This window comes from Protobothrops mucrosquamatus, unplaced genomic scaffold, assembly GCF_001527695.2.
Source record: "Protobothrops mucrosquamatus isolate PMUCROS unplaced genomic scaffold, P.Mucros_1.0 scaffold_196, whole genome shotgun sequence".
NCBI lineage: Eukaryota > Metazoa > Chordata > Lepidosauria > Squamata > Viperidae > Protobothrops > Protobothrops mucrosquamatus.
Window position 1 is genome coordinate 35,822 of NW_015386272.1, and position 20,585 is coordinate 56,406.

A 20,585-nucleotide genomic window follows, 5' to 3' on the forward strand; every position below is an offset into this window, starting at 1 on the left:
CAAAAATGCACAGCATTCAGAAAAAGACAAAGCTGCTTTAAAGAGCTGCAGAAAGGGGCTCCATGAGCAAACACGCTGCTCTAAAGCATCTTTTTGCCTCCAAATCTGAAACGCAGCATGGTCCTCCTACTTTTCAGGCATTGTTCAGACAGTGCTACTTTTTAAAAAAGTTAAATTATATCATGTGACGGAGCACCAGCATTTTAGCAATGCCTATTATGGCCATGAGAGCCAGTCTGGTGTAGTGGTTAGGCTAGAAAGCAGGATCTCATCAGTTTTAGTCCCGTCTTAGGCATAAAATCAGCTGAGTGATCTTGGGCCGGTCACTTTCTCTCAGCTCTAGGAAGGAGGCAATAGCAAACCATTACTGAAAAACCTTACCAAGAAAACTGTCCAGTCTCCAAGAATTGTACACAATTAAATGGAAAGAAAAAAAATAATACTCATATATGGATTTAACAGATTTTAGTTCAATATTTGAACTTAGGCATATTGAAACTAAAACAATTATTTCTGAAAGGCCACACCCCTCCTACTTGGAGCTAACAAGGAATTCTCTACTTATACGTATAAGTAGAATCTTGGTTATTGCTTCCAAGAAAATCATATAACTAACATGGATTATTTTGACCGTACTTTCATTCTTAGATATCTCATTCCTACAAATAATCTTAAATGTTGCTACTTTTAGTTGCATTAAAATAAAAAAAAATGTGTACAACTTAAGCCAGGAGAACTGTAGCATAGCTAGCGCAGCAAATGTTTAAATAATCATGCTGCTTATGAAATACATTAACGATACTCATGCCCATTTTTTTTTAAAAAAAGATCACTTAATTTTTAAAAGAAAAAATGGCCATGGGCAGTGTTACAAACCCTTAAGATAACTTGATTGTTGTTGTTTTTTGCTAACAACCCTGAAAACAGAGTCTGATAGTTTTAAACCACACGGATATATTTGACATGGATAATTAGATGTATTTTTCTGTTCTTTTATTAAGATATGATGATTATATTAAAAGACAACCTCCAAATACTTGAATCTACCTCAAATCTTAGAATACCAAGGTTTTTTTCAATAAAATGGGAGTAAATGTTCTTTTAAACTAAAAACACATTGCTCCCTTCTAATAGAAAAGTTCTTCTCTTCATGATTACATCTATCACTTTTATTCCAAGCACTCATTTTATGATGTTTCAACACTTTTGCTCTACAGTGACACTCATACTAGAATTTCACCAGGACCTCAGTCTCCATGGCACAGTAATTCTAACATTGTGGATACAAAGTTACTGAAGAAACAGAAGGATCAATATGAAAGAGACACGGGAGAGATCTTGTGGTATTCTAGGGAGGAGCAGCAGATTCAGCATCTGTGCCAGAAAGATGCATAAAAAGCTCTCCAATCTCGGATACATCATCATTAGCGACGGGCGGCGTTCTGTTTTCTCGGTCTTCGATAAAATCCCACAGACGAACAGAGTTGAGGAACTAAAACAGAAGGCATGGGTTACACATATCTCTTACTAATATATTTAAGGCATTGTTTGGATTTACAACTACAACTTTTTTTTTTTACACCCAGGGTAGTATCCCAACACCTCACTGTGGATTGATGCAAGCACAAGGAGGCTGAGGAAGGAGGGTGCAGTGAAGTGTGCAGAAAGGCTGGGGGGGGGGGGGCTGGCACCAGAATGACTTGCAACCTTCTCTGGCAGCTTCCCCGCTGACTTTGCTTGTGAGAGACCAGCAGGGAAGCTTGCCAAGAGTGATCACACCACCTTGGGATGTCACAATTGTTAAGTGCAAGCTGGTTGCCAAGCAGCCAAATTGCAATCTTATGACTGGGAACTGCTGTGACAGCTGGGACTTTGAAGACTGGTAGTAAGTACTATTTCACTTTAGCACTGTCACAACTCTGAACGATCACTGAACAAGTGGTCAGTAAGCGAGGACTACTGTATATAATTTCCAAAGCTGTTGGAACTACAATTGCTAGACAAATAGCTCCACGTATTCTTAAATGCACATGTTTTAAAATTATTGAGGTTAATTGTTTCTAAAAGGGAAACAACAAACACGTGGCTTGTCAAAGGTAGGAACTGGGATTATTATTTGGGGATCACAGATAGTGTTCCTCCTATCCCAACTATTCAGTTCTTTTCAAAATAGCATGTGCTGCCTCAAAATGTTTAAATGTAGAAGGAAGGAGATTATTAGCGACCTCGGCAGTTTTGGGAAGCTAAGACAGGAGACAGAGTTGTGTATCTTCTTACCCGGACTGTCCCCTCTGAACTGAGTTGCTTTCGTGGCTTCTCTGGCTCAGCCCGTCTTCCGTCTGGATAAGCATGGAGATACAGACATTTCCCCCCAAATGGGCAAGTCCCCTTTCCCTGCTCAAAATACTTGCAGGCTTTTCTCCTAGAATAAGAGGGTGAAGAATGTATATCAGGGCTACTCGTGTACAGACTGACCGTTCAATTGATTATTAAAAACTCAAGGAGTTTAGTGAAGCCAATTTGCACAGAGAAGATTAATCTTGAAAGCAAGTGTGATGCATATTTTGGGGACAATTTCTGAAATATGAATTGTGACGACAAAAGTATAAAGGAAAGCAACTCGGTATTTAAGACCTTTGGCTGTATTTATATGCTGGAATAAACACCAACACCTTTCCTTTTCTCTCTCAGTTAATATTGGCAATAACCCTTGCTGAACAATCTGTAAGTGTACAGGGTTACAAAACCATTTCTCTGACTGCCACTGTCAAAATAAAACGTACCAGCTCTTTCTTGTTTTTTCTGTAGTCATTTTATTCTATTTTAGCCCATTTCTCCAATTTATAAAGTTAATTTTGAATGTTATTGAGCGGTATTAATTATCCTACCAAATTTTATGTAATCCGAACCATGACAGACATTCTCTCCTCTTAGTCAACCACGGAGTTAATAAAGATGTGGAAAAGCCACTAGGCCCTAATAATAATAATAATAATAATAATAATAATAATAATAGAAACGTATAACAGTGATACCCATTATCATCGGGGCACTGGGAACTATGTCCAAAAACTTTGCAAAATACATCAAGAAACTGCAGCTTCCTGCAATAACTCCAGAAATGTTACAAAAAACTGCGCTACTCGGAACATCTTATATTTTAAGGAGGTACCTGGTTGACACCTAAGATGCTGGTAGCAACCCGTGTCAACCCTCAGCGCCAGCCAATTTGAATGTTCAGTTGACTGAGGTTCATGTTTAATGAATAAAAGATTATAATAATAATGTTTGAAGGGACCTTGGAGATAATCTAGTCCAACCCCCTGCTTAGGCAGGAAACCCTATACCATTTCAAACAAATGGCTATCCAGCCTCTTCTTAAAAACTTCCAGTGTTGGCGCATTCACCGCTTCTGGAGGCAGGTTGTTCCATTGGTTAATTGTTCTAACTGTCAGGAAGTTTCTCTTTAGTTCTAGGTTGCTTCTCTCTTTGGTTAGTTTCCATCTGTTGCTTCTTGTCCTGCCTTCAGGCGCCTTGGAACATAGCTTGACTCCCTCTTCTTTGTGGTAGCCCCTGAGATATTGGAACACTGCTATCATGTCCCCCCCTCGTCCTTCTCTTCATTAGACTAGACATACCCAATTCCAGCAGCCTTTCCTTATATGCTTTAGACTCCAGTCCCCTGATCATCTTTGTTGCTCTTCTCTGCATTCTTTCTAGAGTCTCAACATCTTTTTTACATCGTGGTGACCAAAACTGGATGCAGTATTCCAAGTGTAGACTTATCAAGGCATTGTAAAGTGGTATTAATACTTCATGTGAATTTGATTCTATCCCTGTTAATGCAGCCTAGCACTGTGTTGGCATTTTTGGCAGCTGCAGCACTCTGCTGGCTCATATTTAAGTGATTGTCCACTAGGACTCCGAGATCCCTCTCTCAGTTACTACTATTGAGCAAGGTACCACCTATACTATACCTGTGCATTTGGTTTTTCTTGCCTAAATGTAGAACATTACTTTTTTCACCACTGAATTTCATTTTGTTAGATAGCGCCCAATATTCAAGTCTGTCAAGATCCTCCTGTATCTTAAGCCTGTCTTCTGGAGTGTTGGCTATTCCTGCCAGCTTGATGTTGTCTGCAAATTTGATGAGTTCCCATCTATCCCCTCGTCCAAATCATTGATGAAGATGTTGAAGAGCACTGGGCCCAGAACTGAGCCCTGGGTAAACCCACTACACACTTCCCTCCATGTAGATGCAGTTCCATTGAGGACCACATGCTGAGTACGGCTGGTCAGCCAGCTACGAATCCATCTGGTGGTGATGCTGTCTAACCCACATTTTTCTATCTTATTGAGTAGTAGGTTGTGATCTACTTTGTCAAATGCCGTACTGAAGTCCAAGTAAATTATATCCACAGCATTCCTCTGGTCCACTAATTTTGTCACTTGGTCAAAGAATGCAATAAGATTTGTCTGGCATGATCTGTTTTTGACAAACTCACGTTAGGTAACATCATCAGTGCTGGTAAGGAATGGAGTTTGCTCTCAATTTATATTCTAATGGCCTGTCCTGGCCTCTCGGTGTTGGTGGGAGTGGTACTGGGGATTCTTTGTTCGGGGATTCTTTGATTTGGATAATATTTGTAGCTCAGGGTTGAAATGAGGATTGGGTATCCCAATCAAGGAAATGCCAAGTAAGCTAACAGTAAACAGCCCAACCAAAGAACTTCCAAGACCACTCCCACCAACACTGACAGGGCAGGCTGCTAGAATATAAACCAGACATATCAAACTCGCGATGTCACATGACATCACGCAATGTATCGGGACTGTTTTACCATTGCCGGCATTGGGGTGAGTGCGGCTTCCGTGTGATACGTCCGGCCCATGGGCTGGCAGATTGACACCCCTGATATAAACTAAGAGCAAACCCCACTCCTTACTAGGACTGATGATCTTACCTAGTTTGGGTAATGAAATGTCTGAAAGAAAACTACCAAGCTCAGAAACACAACCCTCTGCTCTTTTAGACTCTTTTTTCATAGAAAAAAAATAAGAGCGTGTAGCATGGATTATCCAGAGTGATTTAGAGATGTACATGCTTATTGAAATGATTGACTCTTGGTGGTCAATAAGTTGGTCCTATTTTGCAACATACAACTGTGCTTCGGTTGAAAATAAATGGTCGTACAGAATTCTGACTCCTCTTTACAAGAAGTCCCTGTTTACCATACACTCATTAAGCAACAGTTTCAAGCTGCACAGCACTGAACAAAAATGTCCTACAAATGGCCTTAAATGCTTGAACATATATACTTACCCAACCCCTTGCTTAAATGCTTCGATTAGTTCGTTCTTTTTTGTCTGATCTTCCACCCAGTACACACTGGGAATGACAAACTCTGATATCACACGGCATTCTGGACAGGACCTTGAGTAGCAAAAAGAAAAGCTGGTATATTGCTTGTTGAAAAAGCTATTTTAACTAACTCAAAAATAGAACAAAAAGCAACCCCTCCCAAAGGTTCTTTGAATAAATTACCCTTGCACTTGTCATGATTTTTAAGACATCTACAATGTAATTGTATTAAACCTAAGCATTCTCTTTATTAAGAAAAGCCCCTCCTACTTGTGTTTTCTGATCTAGGTTTTCATTCCTATGGCTTAACTTTCTATAATAAAAGTAAGCTTTACAGTATTTGAAGAGCACCTACTTCATTTCCTGGAAAGTTCTATATTTACCCTTTTGTTGGTCTCCTTAGATTTTTTTTTTTTAAGTGGCAGGACTAGAACTTAAGAAATAATTAGCACCATACAACTCAAAATCTGCTGGAGAACTCCCTCAGTTCCATATAAATATTGAAATAAAATGAAGACAGACTAGAACTTGGAGGGACATCATAATTACCCCAACTAAAATTTGTCTGAAAAAATGAATAGAATTATGGCAAACAGCAGAAATATATTGTGCTTAATAGCATTAATAATGATGCAGAAACCAACCAGCACCAAACATTGGTCTGTAACCTGATGCCCAAAGGAAGATAATTCATTGGAAATCACAGTCCCAAAGCCCACTCTAAAGCCAGTTTGAAATTAATCAAGATAATCTGCAACTAAGAAATCCACCTTGTTATTTTTTTTGTTCAACTTGTGTCTTTTGGTGAATATAGAACTGTAAGTTAAACTATTTCCCCTTGTCAACTCTCAGCTATTCTATCATTTATTTCCCGTAAGCTGCAAGGACTGAACTGTTTGAAAGGAAACAAGTTAACAAACTAAGTTTTGGAAGAGCAGGCGGGCTGTGGGCACTTACTTGATGATGGGATTCTCAAACTGCTTGACTCCCCTCCACTGACGGATACAGGACAAACAGTAGGTGTGGTTGCAGTTAGAAAGGATGCCAAATCTTCTTTCCGAGGCGGATGGCTTGTCATAAACCACTTCCATGCAAATACTGCACACCTTGTCCTGGCTTGCCTGGAAGGCAAAAGCTTTCTCCATGTCATGTTCAAAGCTAGCCATGCACATCTAGATTGGGAAAGAGAAGGCAAAGACTGGTCAAATATAATGCTCACAGTAAAAACACAAGTTCATTAAAATCAATGAGGCTTACTCTGGAATAAATACAGTAGATGCAGGACTATAACTGAGAAAAGGCCGTCTCTGCATACCACTGAAGGCTTTATGTGCTAGCATCTCAATTTTATTAATAAGAACCGTCACTAATAAAATTGGATTGCATAATACCAAATAACCTTATTAAAAACTACCAGTCACTTTGTTCTTACTGAAAAATGGGACATGATCCACCACCATAAATAACACTGGCATTTGAAGTGCCAGACAGAAAAAAAAAAATGATACGGATACAGGATGACAATTTGGATTTTAAAAGGAACTGAATAGAATTATGCGATAATAGAATTTTATCTTTTATAAATTATCAACCTAAATAAATGAGCACATATTTCTTACACAATAAGCCATAAATCACAGCATGACATATGAACCAGGCCGATGTGTATAGGAAAGCTCCACAACACGCAGCCAATACAACAGATTATCAATGTTTGCCACAATAGGTCATAAGCTGAACGGGAATGGATCATTTTTAACATTTGTAGGTGTTAACTTTAATGTAATATGTAATATGATTATGCCCTTGTGGGCAAGTTGAGTTTCCTAAGCATGCTTTGCTTCAGTGATACTTTTTAAAAGATATTTGAAGTGCTCTTTTTTCCCCAGTACTGATTTCAGATCAAGCCTATAACCTGTGCTAATACCTACCCCCTCCCATAACATACGTAGTCATCATGTTTTGTGCAACAGTACATAAAATCCATCAGGAATTGGCCACTAACATAGCAAGAGCTAGTAAATCAGATGAGGACCAGTTCCTCATTTTTACATGCACATATAATTGTTCAATCTTTGTCATTTTTATATTTTACATCCTGTATTATTAGTTAACCTGATATTTTTGCCAGTTAAATAACAATTTGATTTGAAAATAACAGAGCCAAATTAGTTTTATTTCTGGTCATGTTTACCTTCTCGTGTGCCTTCCTCTGTTCTGGATCAAAGGGATGGAGTACTTGCAACCCACAGATTTCACATACTTGCCCATGGAGGTAGAGGCACCGGTCCCCAAACTGGCACATGCCAGCTGCTGCGTAGGGGCATAACTGTTCATCATATGTATATGAGCTGCCAGGTTCAGCATCATCTTCAAGCCCACTGCGGATAGCATCTAAATACGAATGGGGCTTTATTTCCGGTGTGTCAGCTGGAATACTGCAACATGCCAAGTCACTTACTGCCCCGGGCCTTGTCCTTTCTTCATTGGTTCCACACAAGTCTTAGAAGAAGAAGAAAAATATTTGATTGCATTAAAAACAGGCCACGATTCTCATGAAATCCCTATTCCAAAGCAGGGGGAATTAGCAAGTATTTCTAAGCTTGACTTTTAATAACAGCTGATGTGCTTCCATCAAACCTGGTAAATCTGCTTTCAACTTCAAAGCATAGTAATTACTATAATCTCCAGCGACATACTGTAAAACCACAAAATTATGGCTATTAGTTGCCTAAAAAAAACCATGCAGCAGCAACATAATCTCTCAGTTTACAACACTACATGAAAATCGTTGCAGATTAACAAAATACCAGTAATGACAACCAGAGGGGTGCACATAAAAGAACTTGTTTCAAGGACTTCAGAGGTGAGGCTTGAGCATATTTTGGCTGCAACATGAGTCTCCAAGCACAACATTTACTATTCTCCCTCTATAAGTAGCAGCCATCCAATCAGGGAAAAGAACATCAAGGAATGCAATATAATACCACTACTGGAGTGGGAACTGGGGCTAAATCTACTTTCTGACTTCACCCATTATGAATCAAGTCTGCCCTTAACTACACAATTTAATGCAGGATCTATTTCTTGGTCGGTCTAGCAACTGAGAGAATACGGGACCCGATGATATTTCTTTATATTTATCCCAATGATATTTCTTTATATTTATCCCATAAAATCTTCTGGATATTAAACATAAATTTTAAAAATGATTGCAATACAAATCACAAAAAGCAAGTCTTAAAATATTCAAAAGCAAAAGTCAGGGTCTATGACACCATAGCAGGTTATTTAAAAAAAAAATTTTTTTCATCTGGCGCCAGACAAGCTTCTAAGACAAGGCCACTCTATATTTATGATGCCAACACCGAAAAGGTCTTCCTTGTCAGATCTCATTTGCCAGAAATAGTAAGAAAATGGCTTCGCCTCAAGATTTAGGTAGGTATGAATGGTAGGAGACATGTCAGGTTACTATTTGAAGCTTTCTTACATAAAGGTTTCTTTACCAATATGATGAACGATGCCTCCAATGGACGGAATACTGAGCATTGCCATACCTATCCAAAGACCTGGTTCTACAGGGAGCTAGCAAAAGATGGCAATCAAGTATTAAGATGTGCCTTGTATTTTCAGATGTCTGGTGAAGCAAATACTTTGGATGTATCCACCCTTGGCTTGAATAACTGCACTTTTTATAACATACTTGCCATTATTGGCAAATGAAATACAAGGGAATGGATATTGGTAAACAACAAAGGAAAATTATCGATTATCATATACAACCCGTTAATTTTCATAGTACAATAGGGTTTTTTAAATAGAAAAAATAGGTCTATTTGCTTTAAAACAACTGAAAAAATAGGACCACAAAGAACTAGTCAAGTCCAGATAGATGGCTGACCATGGTTGACTTCAAAAAGCTAAGCAGGTTTAGTACTTTCATGAGAGGATGAATACCGTACCAGGATTGCAGATTAGACATAAAAAAACTCAGAAGGCAATAATAAGCAACTTCTCTATTGTTACAAAATTATATGGACATGTCTGTAATGTAACCAGGAGTAGAACCGGATTGAAAAACTTTACACTTTAAAGAACTAAAGCAAATCCATTAAAAAAAGAGACCCATTCTTGCTCACCTCTGTCCCTGAGTACTAAGGTTTTCTTTTCACGTTTTCCAGATTCATGTACTTTACTTTTGGTAACAGTTGGGTTTTGCTCTGATGGAGAGTTGAGTCTTTGGAATGGTGGTGCAGAAATGTAAAGGGGTCTAGAACCCACTGCGCCCCCAGATGCAGAGGACCCCAGAGGTTTGACATGATCATATCTTAACAAATGAGAAACAACAATAACGTATAAATAGTACAGGGATTTATTTCAGCAAGCTTGCTGAACACAAAGATAAGACTGTGCTATTGTGGAATTTTTAATGGTTTCAAAGACAGCAATACTTGCAATATGGATTTGTTTCACAGAACTGATCATCTCAATGCAGAAACCTAAATTATTCTAATCCTAGGAGAAAGACAAAAGTAGTAAGAATTAACAGGCTTTTAGTTATTTAAATGCCTGTTATTGATTTTATAATATAATAAAACTATATGTAATGTAAAAATCTTATCCTGTGAAATTCAAAGTTCAATACAACTTAACTGTAAAGAATATATTGATATATAACTAGAACTCCAAATGATTAAAAAATAAACTTCATTTGTGGTTAATATTTAGTAGTCCGACATAGACACTCATTAAATTCAATACGGATTATTGTCATATTTTCTAGTTTAACAACGCTAATTCAATCTGATGAACTTAATAAAATAAATATTCAAGCAGGTGCAGGATTATGACTTTAAGATGTGGATATATAGAAAGTAAATCAGAATCTATTAGTGGATCTCTGGGTATTTTATAATAGATCAGGATTTCTGACTTCTCAGTAGTTTAGCATATAATTTATATCTGAACTGGATTTTGGAGTTCAAGTAAAAAAACCGAAAAAAAAACCCCTACAAAGTCAAGAAAGTCTTTCCTCCTTTTACGGTAATAGTTGGGGTCTGAACATTGCATTATTAGTATACTTTGAGATTGCTATGTTTCGTTACTTATTTGGGAGCAAGACCTTCTGAATTTAACTTATTTTCGAGTAGATATGCATATGATCAGGTTTTAGAAAGTCATCTCGGTAAAAATAAAACCTATTTATGGACCACATCTCTGTGCAGTTTCTTTTAAAACAGTTATCAAAATTCTAAAGTTCCTCTTCTAAAAGAGGCTTTTCCAGATTCCTTCAGCTCCCAATCGTCTCAGCAAACAGTGCTAGTAAGAAATTATGAAAATTGCACTGGCGTTAAGTACAAGAAGTACACAAACAATAAGCAGCTTCTTAAATGTCTTTAACATGATAAATTAACTGCAGGTTTTCTCTTGGAAACCAATAACTCATACTTGCAGCGAGTTCCATAAGCACACTGTCCTTTTTGATAGAATTTGCAGATAGTAGATCGTTTGCTTGTAGACAAGTCATGGGAAAACAGACACCTATTTCCTTCACGACATACTCCTTGTATAAAATACCTGCAATAATATACCGTATATGCAAAGTCACATACAGCAACAGATGTCAAATATATAATTCTTCTTTCAGTATTTGTCAAGTCCACGAATAAATCTACCAAGATTTTCTCCAGAAAGTTCAGAAAAGCAGAATGTGGAATATTTGTACATTGAAATACACAAATATCCTAAAATGAGAGATAGGTTCCACACTCATGGCTCAAATAAGGTTACACCGTTTTCTCTAGGAATGTTGTTTTATTGGCACTTTTAAAAGAACTTAAGAAATCTATTTTTAAGATTCTGAATGCATGTAGTTTATATCCTAAAAAGCTTTCCCTGATTATCAATATGGAGAGACTTTGGGACAAATCAGAAGTCCACAGGATTAACGTCCTACTTCCATCCCTGTGTCAAACTTCAATCTCTTATGATATGGAACTAAGAGAACCACCCGAGCTTGACTTGTAGCCATGTTTCTGGGCCAATTGCACAAAGGCCCTGGCCTTAAGACACATTGTCCTTTAGGAATTATTTAGGGAAAATCAGGTTTAGATTTTTTTTAATTTTATTTTTTATTTTATTTTTCACTATACACCATACACCAAAAACTACATAAACATAAATCTTTTCTTCTAACAGAACAGTGCTTTACATTTTAAATATTCTTTACATCTTATTTACATTTTATGTACATCAATAATTATGTCTTTTTTCTTTCTCTGTTCTAGCCAATGATAACATTTATTCCAAATTTCATAAAATGCTGACGTCTCCTTGTCTTTTAATTCTAACGTTAAGTTTGTTCATTTCTGCGCAGTCCAAGATTTTATACACAATCGTATCATTTGTGGGAATATTTTCACTCTTCCAACATTGCGCATATGCTATAGGAGCTGCAGTCAATATGTGTATAATGATGTGTTGGAGTTGTTTTTCCATCTTTACATTTATTATGCCCAAAAGAAAAGGTTTAGATTTTTAAGGGGAAACCAATAACCCTCCCTGTTCTGGAAAAAGCTCCCCTATGTGTAACAGGCATTTTCAAGGACTACAACACACACACAAACACACACACACACACGGGAAATGAAAGAGGGCCACTGGAGGGCCGCGTGAAAAGGTTGGGATGGCGAGTTAGTGGAACAAGGACAGGAAAACCATCGTCTCTCCGGCTTTTCCCTTCCTCTCGCGGCTTAGTCGGCGAAAAGAGCGGGAAAAGAGGCGGGAGGCATCTCGGTCCCGTCCTCCCCCTCCCCCCCCCGCTTCCCCGTGGGCGGAGCGTCTCCAAGCGCCCGTCCGTTTTTCGGGGTGGGGAGGAAGGCAGAGAGCGCTCATCTCAAGCGGTAACCGCTCCCTCTCTCACCTGCAGGTTATGTCCTTCGTGCTGCTCATGTCTCCTCTGGCACCGCTCCTGCTTCGGTGTCTCCTCCCTGCGCGGCTCCTCGCATTTTTGGTTCCGCTGTAGCGCCGGGGAGGGGAGAGGAAGGGAAAGCTGTTTGGGAACCCAACCAAGAGAGCCGGTCCTTTGCTACAGGAACTGGTTTCCGGCCGGAAATTATGAACGAAGCACTCCACCATAGAGCAGGAGAGAGAGGCTTTCCTTCACACCGGAGTGGGTGGGCGGTGTAAGATCTTTTAGCAGGAGGCCCGCTTATGATACATTCAATATTGGAAAGAAATCGACCAGACGGACAAATTATTGGAAAGCTGCGTTGTAATAAAACTGTCAGTCGGGAAAAGGACAGCCGGCCTTCTGGTTTTTTTTGTTTTTTTTTTGCTGCCATAGACTAACGCGGCTCCCCGAGTATACAGTACATTCAAGAGCAGGGCATAGAGATCCGGAAGGCGGGAGAGCGGCCGCCTGGCGGAAGCGAGATTGCCGGACAGAGTGTCCTTCTCCCAGTTTAAAGTTATAGGTTTCGGGACTCGCTACTTCTGGGATATTTGTATAGTACAGGGGTAGGCAACCTCGGCTCTTTTATGACTCATGGACTTCAACTCCCAGAATTCCTGAGTCAGCTATGCTGACTCAGGAATTCTGGGAGTTGAAGTCCATGAGTCATAAAAGAGCCGAGGTTGCCTACCCCTGGTATAGTAGTTCCTTTTGCCTATCTGGCAGGGAATGGGGGGGAAGTGCACAACCAGCAACAAGACAGGACCTGGTTTTTGTTCCAAAGGTGCTTTTTCACGAGGCAACTGGACTTCTTGTTGTTTGAAGACGTTTCGCTTCTCATTCAAGAAACTTCTTCAGCTGAAGAAGCTTCTTGGGTGAAAAGCGAAACGTCTTTTAAAAAAAACAACAAAGTCCAGTTGCCTCCTGAAGAACATCTTTGGGATAACCATGACCTGGATGACTGAGAATCTCCATAGACGTCTGGTTTTTGTTCTCTCATTTTTGAGGCGCAAAAGACATGCAGTCTGCTAGGCCAATATAGATATATTTAGTTGCAATAGAATGTTTAAGTTGCAGCAAAAAATAAATAAATAGATGGTGTAAAACTGGAACATCAACGGATTTATCTTGACATACCTTGAAGGATCGAGCTATATAGATGCATCAGAACTCAACTTATAAAATGCATTTTAAATGAGCAAGTCTATCTTGTATGTGTACACACACAGACACAGAGAAAATATGAATATCCTAAAACTTCAGTCTATGTGGAATAATTCTTGAGAATGATTCTGGCGCTGATATAATAATTACCACATTTTAAATCAGTGTATAGTCCATATAATCCAAACTCTTCATGTTGGATTCTCCTTTTGAAGTTATCTTGTAAAATGTATAGATTAAAAGGCAGAGCATAGAGATCAGGAAAGTGTTACAGCAGTCTCATGATTGTAAAGGTAAGGACAGATGATAGTTTATGTTGCTTTGGAAGATAAGCAGTTAAATGAACCTGATCGTGTAAAGACAGCAACTAGGTATATCAAGCAATAATCGGAAAATCAGCATTTCCAGATTGGATGCCAATATTTTTGATTTTATGTCATTTGTAAGCATTTACAATAAATATATTTGTGTATTATTTTGTGGAGATATTTAACCAATGCAGTATGTAGATAGTAGTTTATTAGTGATGTCATAACTAGAACCAAGGACAGAACTTTTGGGAAATTTTGTGGTATTGGTTCCTTGTACTCTCTGATATCTGGCAGCTTATGAGAAGTACCATATACAGCTGTTTCAGATCTGGAAATCTTAATTTTTATCTGTTCATGTTTATGTTCTTATTGAACAACATTGTGAGTTGTCTGCAATACTTTTTTTTGCATTCATTCATATATCAATAAATCTGTAGTATTCAAATTAATAGAATACTAATAAAAAAAGATAGAGTCCCCTGTCTTTAATAATTGTATGATAAGCCAGCATTAAATTTAGGATGCTGATCTTTTCCTGCCAAGGACAAAACCAATGCTTTTTTTCTTAAAAAAAAAAAAAAAAGGTGCCGGAACTCACACACATCATACAACCCGCCTTGCCTACCCTACAAGGTTCCATCCAAAAAAAGGTGCCGGAACTCCGTTCTGGGCGTTCTATGAGAAAAAAAGCCCTGGACAAAACCAATCTTTCCCAATTTGGTTTCTTCCTGATAATTTGGTACTGCTGTTTCTGGAAAATCTCAGCCAGTGTAGCCAACAAGAATAGTAGGGTTGTACTTAGAAAGTTTCAGTTTATGACCAAATAAACTAGAAAGTTTTACATTTTTGCCTGTGGTACAAAAGTCAGAAGATTTGTATCAAGAGATGGTAGCAAATCTAAATTTGTTTATTCCTCATTTTAATCAAGGAGAGAGATTCACAAAGATGTATCTGCTTACCATTAATTAGCAGGAGTTTATTCTACAGACTAATAACAGACAAATGTGGTGGCTTCTATTTATCAAACTAAGTCAGCACACAAGTACCATATACAATTAATACAAAAAATGAACGCTATCTCTTTAAAAGCATATCCAGGGAAAAGCTGTCCCTCCCATATCTTGTATCTCATTTGCTAATTCAGTCCACAGTAGAGGAAGAATTGGTGCTGGGAGCTGTCATTCTCAACTAATCTCTTCCTTCCTTCAGTGTCCAATTCTACTGACTTCTGTTTATTAAATACAAGTTGGAAAACAGGTTCATTTATCCAAGGAAGGACTAATCATGCAACCGCTGGATTCAGAGAGAGCCTTAATTAAGGTCACCCACTGTGACAAAGACATTTTTGGCTCCTTTGTTCCAGAGAACTGCCCACTATGTGGGCAAAGGCTGATTTACAGAAGTCTGGAAGAAGCACCTGTCAGTATTCCAAGCCCATTTGTTAATGGACACGGAGAAAAATGTTCTTTTTTACTGAAGCCCACTATAGGAACATTTCTAAGGTATGGATTTTCCTTGTTATTCTATGTTTGTAAACAAGGCACATAGAAGCTGCCTTTTATCATTGCTGGAATATAAGGCAAGCACCAATTTAGAAAAGGTGGATTCCTTGTATCTAATTGCTGGAGAGCTTTTTACTCAATTAGAGCTTTTTAGAAGTAATTACTCTTGCTAATAAAATAACATTTCTATCTCTAATTGTATTTGAATGGCATCATATACAGCTTATTTTTTCAAAAATTCTTCTAATAAAAAAAAAATCTCTAATGTCTTTTTCCAAAATGAAACATTAAATGTCTTTTCAGAGATTATGATGGAGATTCTGACCTTCATGTTGGAATAACCAATACCAATGGTAAGAAAAACATATAATTAACTTTCTAATATGAAGTATCCATGCATTTTAAGTATACTGTACAGGACAATTTGTATTTTCTGCAAAGTAGTTTGATTACATGCAGTGCTGACAGCAATATGAAATGGCCTCTATGAAGCAGTGTCACCTAGTGTGGGACCTAGGAAATGTACCTTTGTTGTCATAGCTCCTGCCTCTTGGAGCACCCAGAGATTTGAGGGCCCCAATCCTGCTTACCTTCTGGAAAGTCATAAAGACCTGTGTTCCCCCTCCCCTCAGGCACTGTAACCAGGATGTTCAGTGAAGTTTAGCATATATCTGTGTCTTCTGTAGGTACATATAATAGTTTATGATTGTGTATTGTGGAGAAAATCTAGATTGCTGAGTTGCCACCGACTTCATGATACATAATTATTGTGTTTTACCTCTGTTTGCTGACCAAAATTCCATTGATTAGATGGATGGGCATATACATTTGTTAAATAAATACATGTCCTAGCTACAGCTAGGAAGAGTGTTTTCAGAATTATAACATAGTAAGAGTAAAGCTGTTTCCTCACTAATAAACCATGAACATCTACAGTTTCTACTAACTCTGATATCATTCTATTCTATTCCATTGGAAGCAGCTTTACGACACAAAACTCCTTCCCTTGAGTTCAAACACAACTCAAGTCTCCAAGCAAGTACAGTTTTGCTGGTTTATCCCTCAAACCTTTTCCAATTAGTTTGGCCCATATAGCTGACTGCTTTTGAGCAAGAAATTTAAATAGTAAATTTTTAAAGGCAGTTTGATTCTAGGTTGGGGATACAGGAGGATCTGAACAAACGGAAACACTGGGCGCTATCTAACAAAGTGAAATTCAACACTGAAAAAAGTAAAGTTCTACATTTAGGCAAGAAAAACCAAATGTACAGGTATAGTATAGAGGGTACCTTGCTCAATAGTAGCAACTGTGAGACGGACCTCGGAGTCCTAGTGGACAGTCACTTAGATATGAGCCAGCAGTGTGCTGCAGCTGCCAAAAAAGCCAACACAGTGCTAAGCTGCATTAACAGAGGAATAGAATCAAGATCACATGAAGTATTAATACCACTTTACAATGCCTTGGTAAGGCCACACTTGGAATACTGCATCCAGTTTTGGTCACCACGATGTAAAAAAGATGTTGAGACTCTAGAAAGAGTACAGAGAAGAGCAACAAAGATGATTAGGGGACTGGAGGCATTTTGTATATTCCTTGCCAACGACCTTAACCCAATGTCTAGTTTAATGAAGAGAAGGACGAGGGGGGACATGATAGCAGTGTTCCAATATCTCAGGGGCTGCCACAAAGAAGAGGGAGTCAAGCTATTCTCCAAAGCGCCTGAAGGCAGGACAAGAAGCAACGGATGGAAACTAATCAAGGAGAGAAGCAACCTAGAAGTAAGGAGAAACTTCCTGACAGTTAGAACAATTAACCAGTGGAACAACCTGCCTCCAGAAGCGGTGAATGCTCCAACACTGGAAGTTTTTAAGAAGAGACTGGACAGCCATTTGTCTGAAATGGTGTAGGGTTTCCTGCCTGAGCAGGGGGTTGGACTAGATAACCTCCAAGGTCCCTTCCAACTTTATTATTATTATATGCAAACTGGGTTGCTAGTAGTGATGAGAATCAAAACTGAAGCAGCTACATATGCCCAATCCTCTTTTCAAACTATCTAGTAATCTATCCCACTGACAGAAAAGTGGGGAGGCAACATACCTTGGAGCTGAATTTACTTGATCACCCTTCTGTGCCTTGTGCCTAGTAAATTAATGAGCTTTTGAGAAAGACAAAGGGGGGGGGGCGCTTTTGGAAGCATTGTTTTTAAAATTATTAATTTTAAATGTTTGCTAAATCTCACATTTGTGCAGAAGTTCAGTTCTGAATTGCTTGCAAGGGCTAGGATGCTCTTTGTTCAAGGAAGAGTTGGATGCTTGCACACTTGTATTGACAACATGTGAATTATGATGGTTCTCTGCCCCTCCATTCTTCAGGCCACTACCTTCTTTCTATACATAGGATGCAAAAGCATCTTTAAGAACAGGAGTGTCAAACTGCTGGCCCACGGGCCGGTTGCATCATGCAGAGGCTGCGCCCACCCCAGCTCCAGCAATGCAAAAAAAAAAAGTTGCAACACGTCACGTAACACGGCGAGTTTGACACCCGTGTTTTAGTGTCTTAATTTCTACTCTTTTGCCTTTCTTTATCTCACTATTTATTGCCGGCCTCGGTATCTGTTCTGTAGCAAACATTGCTGGGCTCTTGTGTTTCTCACTTTTTCAAATTATTTTGTTTTCATTATTTTTTTTCTTTACCTCAAATCTAAACAATTTTAATTAAAGGAAGTTTCTCGCTGAACATAGGATTTATATACAAGTAGAGTTAGCCTATTCATTAAAATTTCACCAGTCTTTTTCATTTGCTGATATTTATGTTGAATAATGAGACAATCTTTCAGAACTGTCTTGCATATTGGGCATCAACATGTAGGTTAAGAGTGTATGTTGTGCAGCTTGTAGAATGGCAGGCTTGTAGGACAAGCCTGAAAGATTTAATTATGTCATTCAAAATGGGAAGATGGATAAAAGTTGGAAAAATCTGAAAGGTTATTTCATGTTTACAAAGTAAATTTAGCAGTCAAATATTCTATTTCTGTTAGAATAATCCTATTGTTCAAAATGATATATTTTAATGTTTTTGACACACCAAAAGCTTAGACAATTGGATGGTCAGAAAGGCACCATTTGGTAAATATTCTTATAACCAGGATTTTCAGATAACTTCTGTACATGTCTGTAAAGGAAATGAAAATATTACAGGAGATAGTCACTAAGTTACCATTGTATATACAGCAATTTTGCCCTTCTGATCACATCTGTTGTTTTTATTTGTAGGTTTGGTTTATAATTACAATGAAACTGGTATTACCATTGCTGAATATGGATGGGAACAATGTGTAAGCATTCCACTTGTGCAGCCTGATATGTATGCCCTCCTTAATCAATGGGATACTTATCTAGAACAATTTTCAACAACAGATATTTGGCTTCCACACAGGTATGGCATTCAAAATGGTATTTGTGACTCCATCTAATAAGTTAAGTTTTGGGACTTTGCTTAGGCTGTGAGTTACAGACGAGTCTCATGCAATCATTTGGAGAGAATAAACCCCTTCAGAACCGTTGCCTTCATTAACCTGTTTCAAGAAATAGAGGTAGTCCTGGGTTAATGACTGCATTGTTTACCAACTGTTTGAACTTACGATGGAACTGAAAAAGGTGCTTATCCCATGGTCACAGGATTGCCATTTGCAATCTTCTCAGCTGACTTCTGAGAAGCAAAGTCAGAGGGGAAGCCAGCAGTAAATTTTAAGTTGCAACTTACGTTAACATTGTGGCAGCTGGCATGTATTGTTGATGGCTGCAGTGTCCCGGGGTCATGTGATCACTTTTTGTGACCTTCTGACAAGCAAAGTCGAGGAAGCCAGATTCAACCACATTACTAATTTAACAACTGCAGTGATTCGCTTAACAAATGTGGCAAGAAAGGTCATAAAATGGGAGAAAACTCATTTAACAATTGTCTCGCTTAGCTGTAGTAATTGTGGGCTCAGTTCTGGCCTTCTTAAGTCGAGGACTACCTGCATTTAATTTATTGGAATCTGAATAGTTTTGAGCTCTTTGTCAATTGCAGAATTTTGTATGAAAGTTTCATTCCATAAAAGTAGCCTGTGTGGAAAAATAAATTGAATATATTGCTATCCTTAAAGGAGAGGAATTACATGACCTCCTAATGAGAATAACCTTGGTGGCTAGCATGTGTATTGAAAAATATTTTTCGTTCTGCAGAAAATTATGAGCAGATTTGCTTTTTTGTCACAATATGGGCATTGAGTTTTCATCGTTAAGTGCAGCACCTTCCTACGATCAGCTAAGCAATCTAAATTTTTTCAGCCTTCCATGCAAGAAGCTACTAAACTCACATTTTTCAATAATGCTGCTCAGAGGATGTACCGGACTAGTAAATAATTTACTGCAATAGTCTTGTATGGCAATATTTTTTGCCACACTTTTTCTTATTTGTAAACCTATTCTATTTATAAGGCTGCCACTATTTATTTCTATTGTAGCTGAGCACGATACAAATCTGCAACTAAAATCCAGTGCCTGGCTTTCTTTTTTCTTCTCCCTTATTTAGACTGAATAACAAGGATCTTTGGATGTCTGTTTGGGTTAAAGAGCAGGATAAGTTATGTTAAATAAGTTAAGAGTTGTTTAGAATTCTATTCCCATTGAGACAGTGTGTTATAAATATACCAGAAGTTAATAAAATATATAGTAGTTATGCAGGAGCTTTGTTACTTGGAGACTCATTTCTCTTTATTTAACAGGTATGAAGAATGTTTCCATAATTGTTATACTTATGCACTAACATTTATTAACTGTGTGCTGAGTGCCCAAAAGCAACAACAAATGAATAAAAATGAATTTACAGAGAAATTTGTAATTCCGCGAACAAGAAAAGCTTCCAAATATATCACTATCTACAAAGAAATATGCAAGAATGGCTTTTACGTTGTTGATCATCCTGCTCAAAAAGGCAGTACTTCTGCCAATGCCATTTGACTTTAGGCCGAAGCACTTACTGACAGGAAATAAAATTAAAATATTCAAGTTAAGACACATAAGCGTTATTCCTATCTTGTTGTAAGGAAAGTGGGAAACATTACCATCATACTTAATTGGACAGAAATCCAAGAGAAATCAGAACTATTTCCTATTATCCATAAAACTGCAGAAACTGAATCACAATGTAATCTTTCTAATAAACGTCTTTTCTGTCTGAATAATTATATTTAGTATTATTTTCATTTAAAGACACTGATATGAAGTCTAAGAATCTACGAATAGAAAAA

At 38.0% G+C, this 20,585-nt stretch overlaps 2 protein-coding genes across 2 annotated transcripts; one reads left to right on the top strand and one right to left on the bottom strand.

Moving 5' to 3' along the window:
- Window positions 1–847: 847 nt before the first annotated feature.
- MKRN2 (makorin ring finger protein 2) lies at window positions 848–12,429 on the bottom strand. Its single transcript, XM_015824863.1, has 8 exons — window positions 12,285–12,429; window positions 10,811–10,939; window positions 9,502–9,689; window positions 7,557–7,864; window positions 6,320–6,534; window positions 5,324–5,434; window positions 2,278–2,422; window positions 848–1,492 (listed from the first exon to the last, which is right to left on the bottom strand). Exons 1-8 carry the CDS (start codon window positions 12,311–12,313, stop codon window positions 1,349–1,351), a joined length of 1,269 nt encoding a protein of 422 aa, XP_015680349.1. The 5' UTR covers window positions 12,314–12,429; the 3' UTR covers window positions 848–1,348.
- A 2,571-nt stretch (window positions 12,430–15,000) lies between these two features.
- Window positions 15,001–20,516, top strand: MKRN2OS (MKRN2 opposite strand). The gene is made up of 4 exons (XM_015824886.1): window positions 15,001–15,291; window positions 15,595–15,644; window positions 18,565–18,727; window positions 20,061–20,516. Exons 1-4 carry the CDS (start codon window positions 15,074–15,076, stop codon window positions 20,293–20,295), a joined length of 666 nt encoding a protein of 221 aa, XP_015680372.1. The 5' UTR covers window positions 15,001–15,073; the 3' UTR covers window positions 20,296–20,516.
- Window positions 20,517–20,585: the final 69 nt, after the last annotated feature.

Excerpts from the sequence above, each read along its gene's own strand:
- MKRN2 (XM_015824863.1), bottom strand. The coding sequence starts at position 12,313 with ATGAGCAGCACGAAGGACATAACCTGCAG. Across the intron at positions 10,940-12,284 it reads ACGAAGGACATAACCTGCAG|GTATTTTATACAAGGAGTAT; the intron begins GTGAGAGAGGGA and ends ATATTATTGCAG. Across the intron at positions 1,493-2,277 it reads GTTCAGAGGGGACAGTCCGG|TTCCTCAACTCTGTTCGTCT; the intron begins GTAAGAAGATAC and ends CTTCTGTTTTAG.
- MKRN2OS (XM_015824886.1), top strand. The coding sequence starts at position 15,074 with ATGCAACCGCTGGATTCAGAGAGAGCCTTAATTAAGGTCACCCACTGT. Across the intron at positions 15,292-15,594 it reads ACTATAGGAACATTTCTAAG|AGATTATGATGGAGATTCTG; the intron begins GTATGGATTTTC and ends ATGTCTTTTCAG. Across the intron at positions 18,728-20,060 it reads GATATTTGGCTTCCACACAG|GTATGAAGAATGTTTCCATA; the intron begins GTATGGCATTCA and ends TTTATTTAACAG.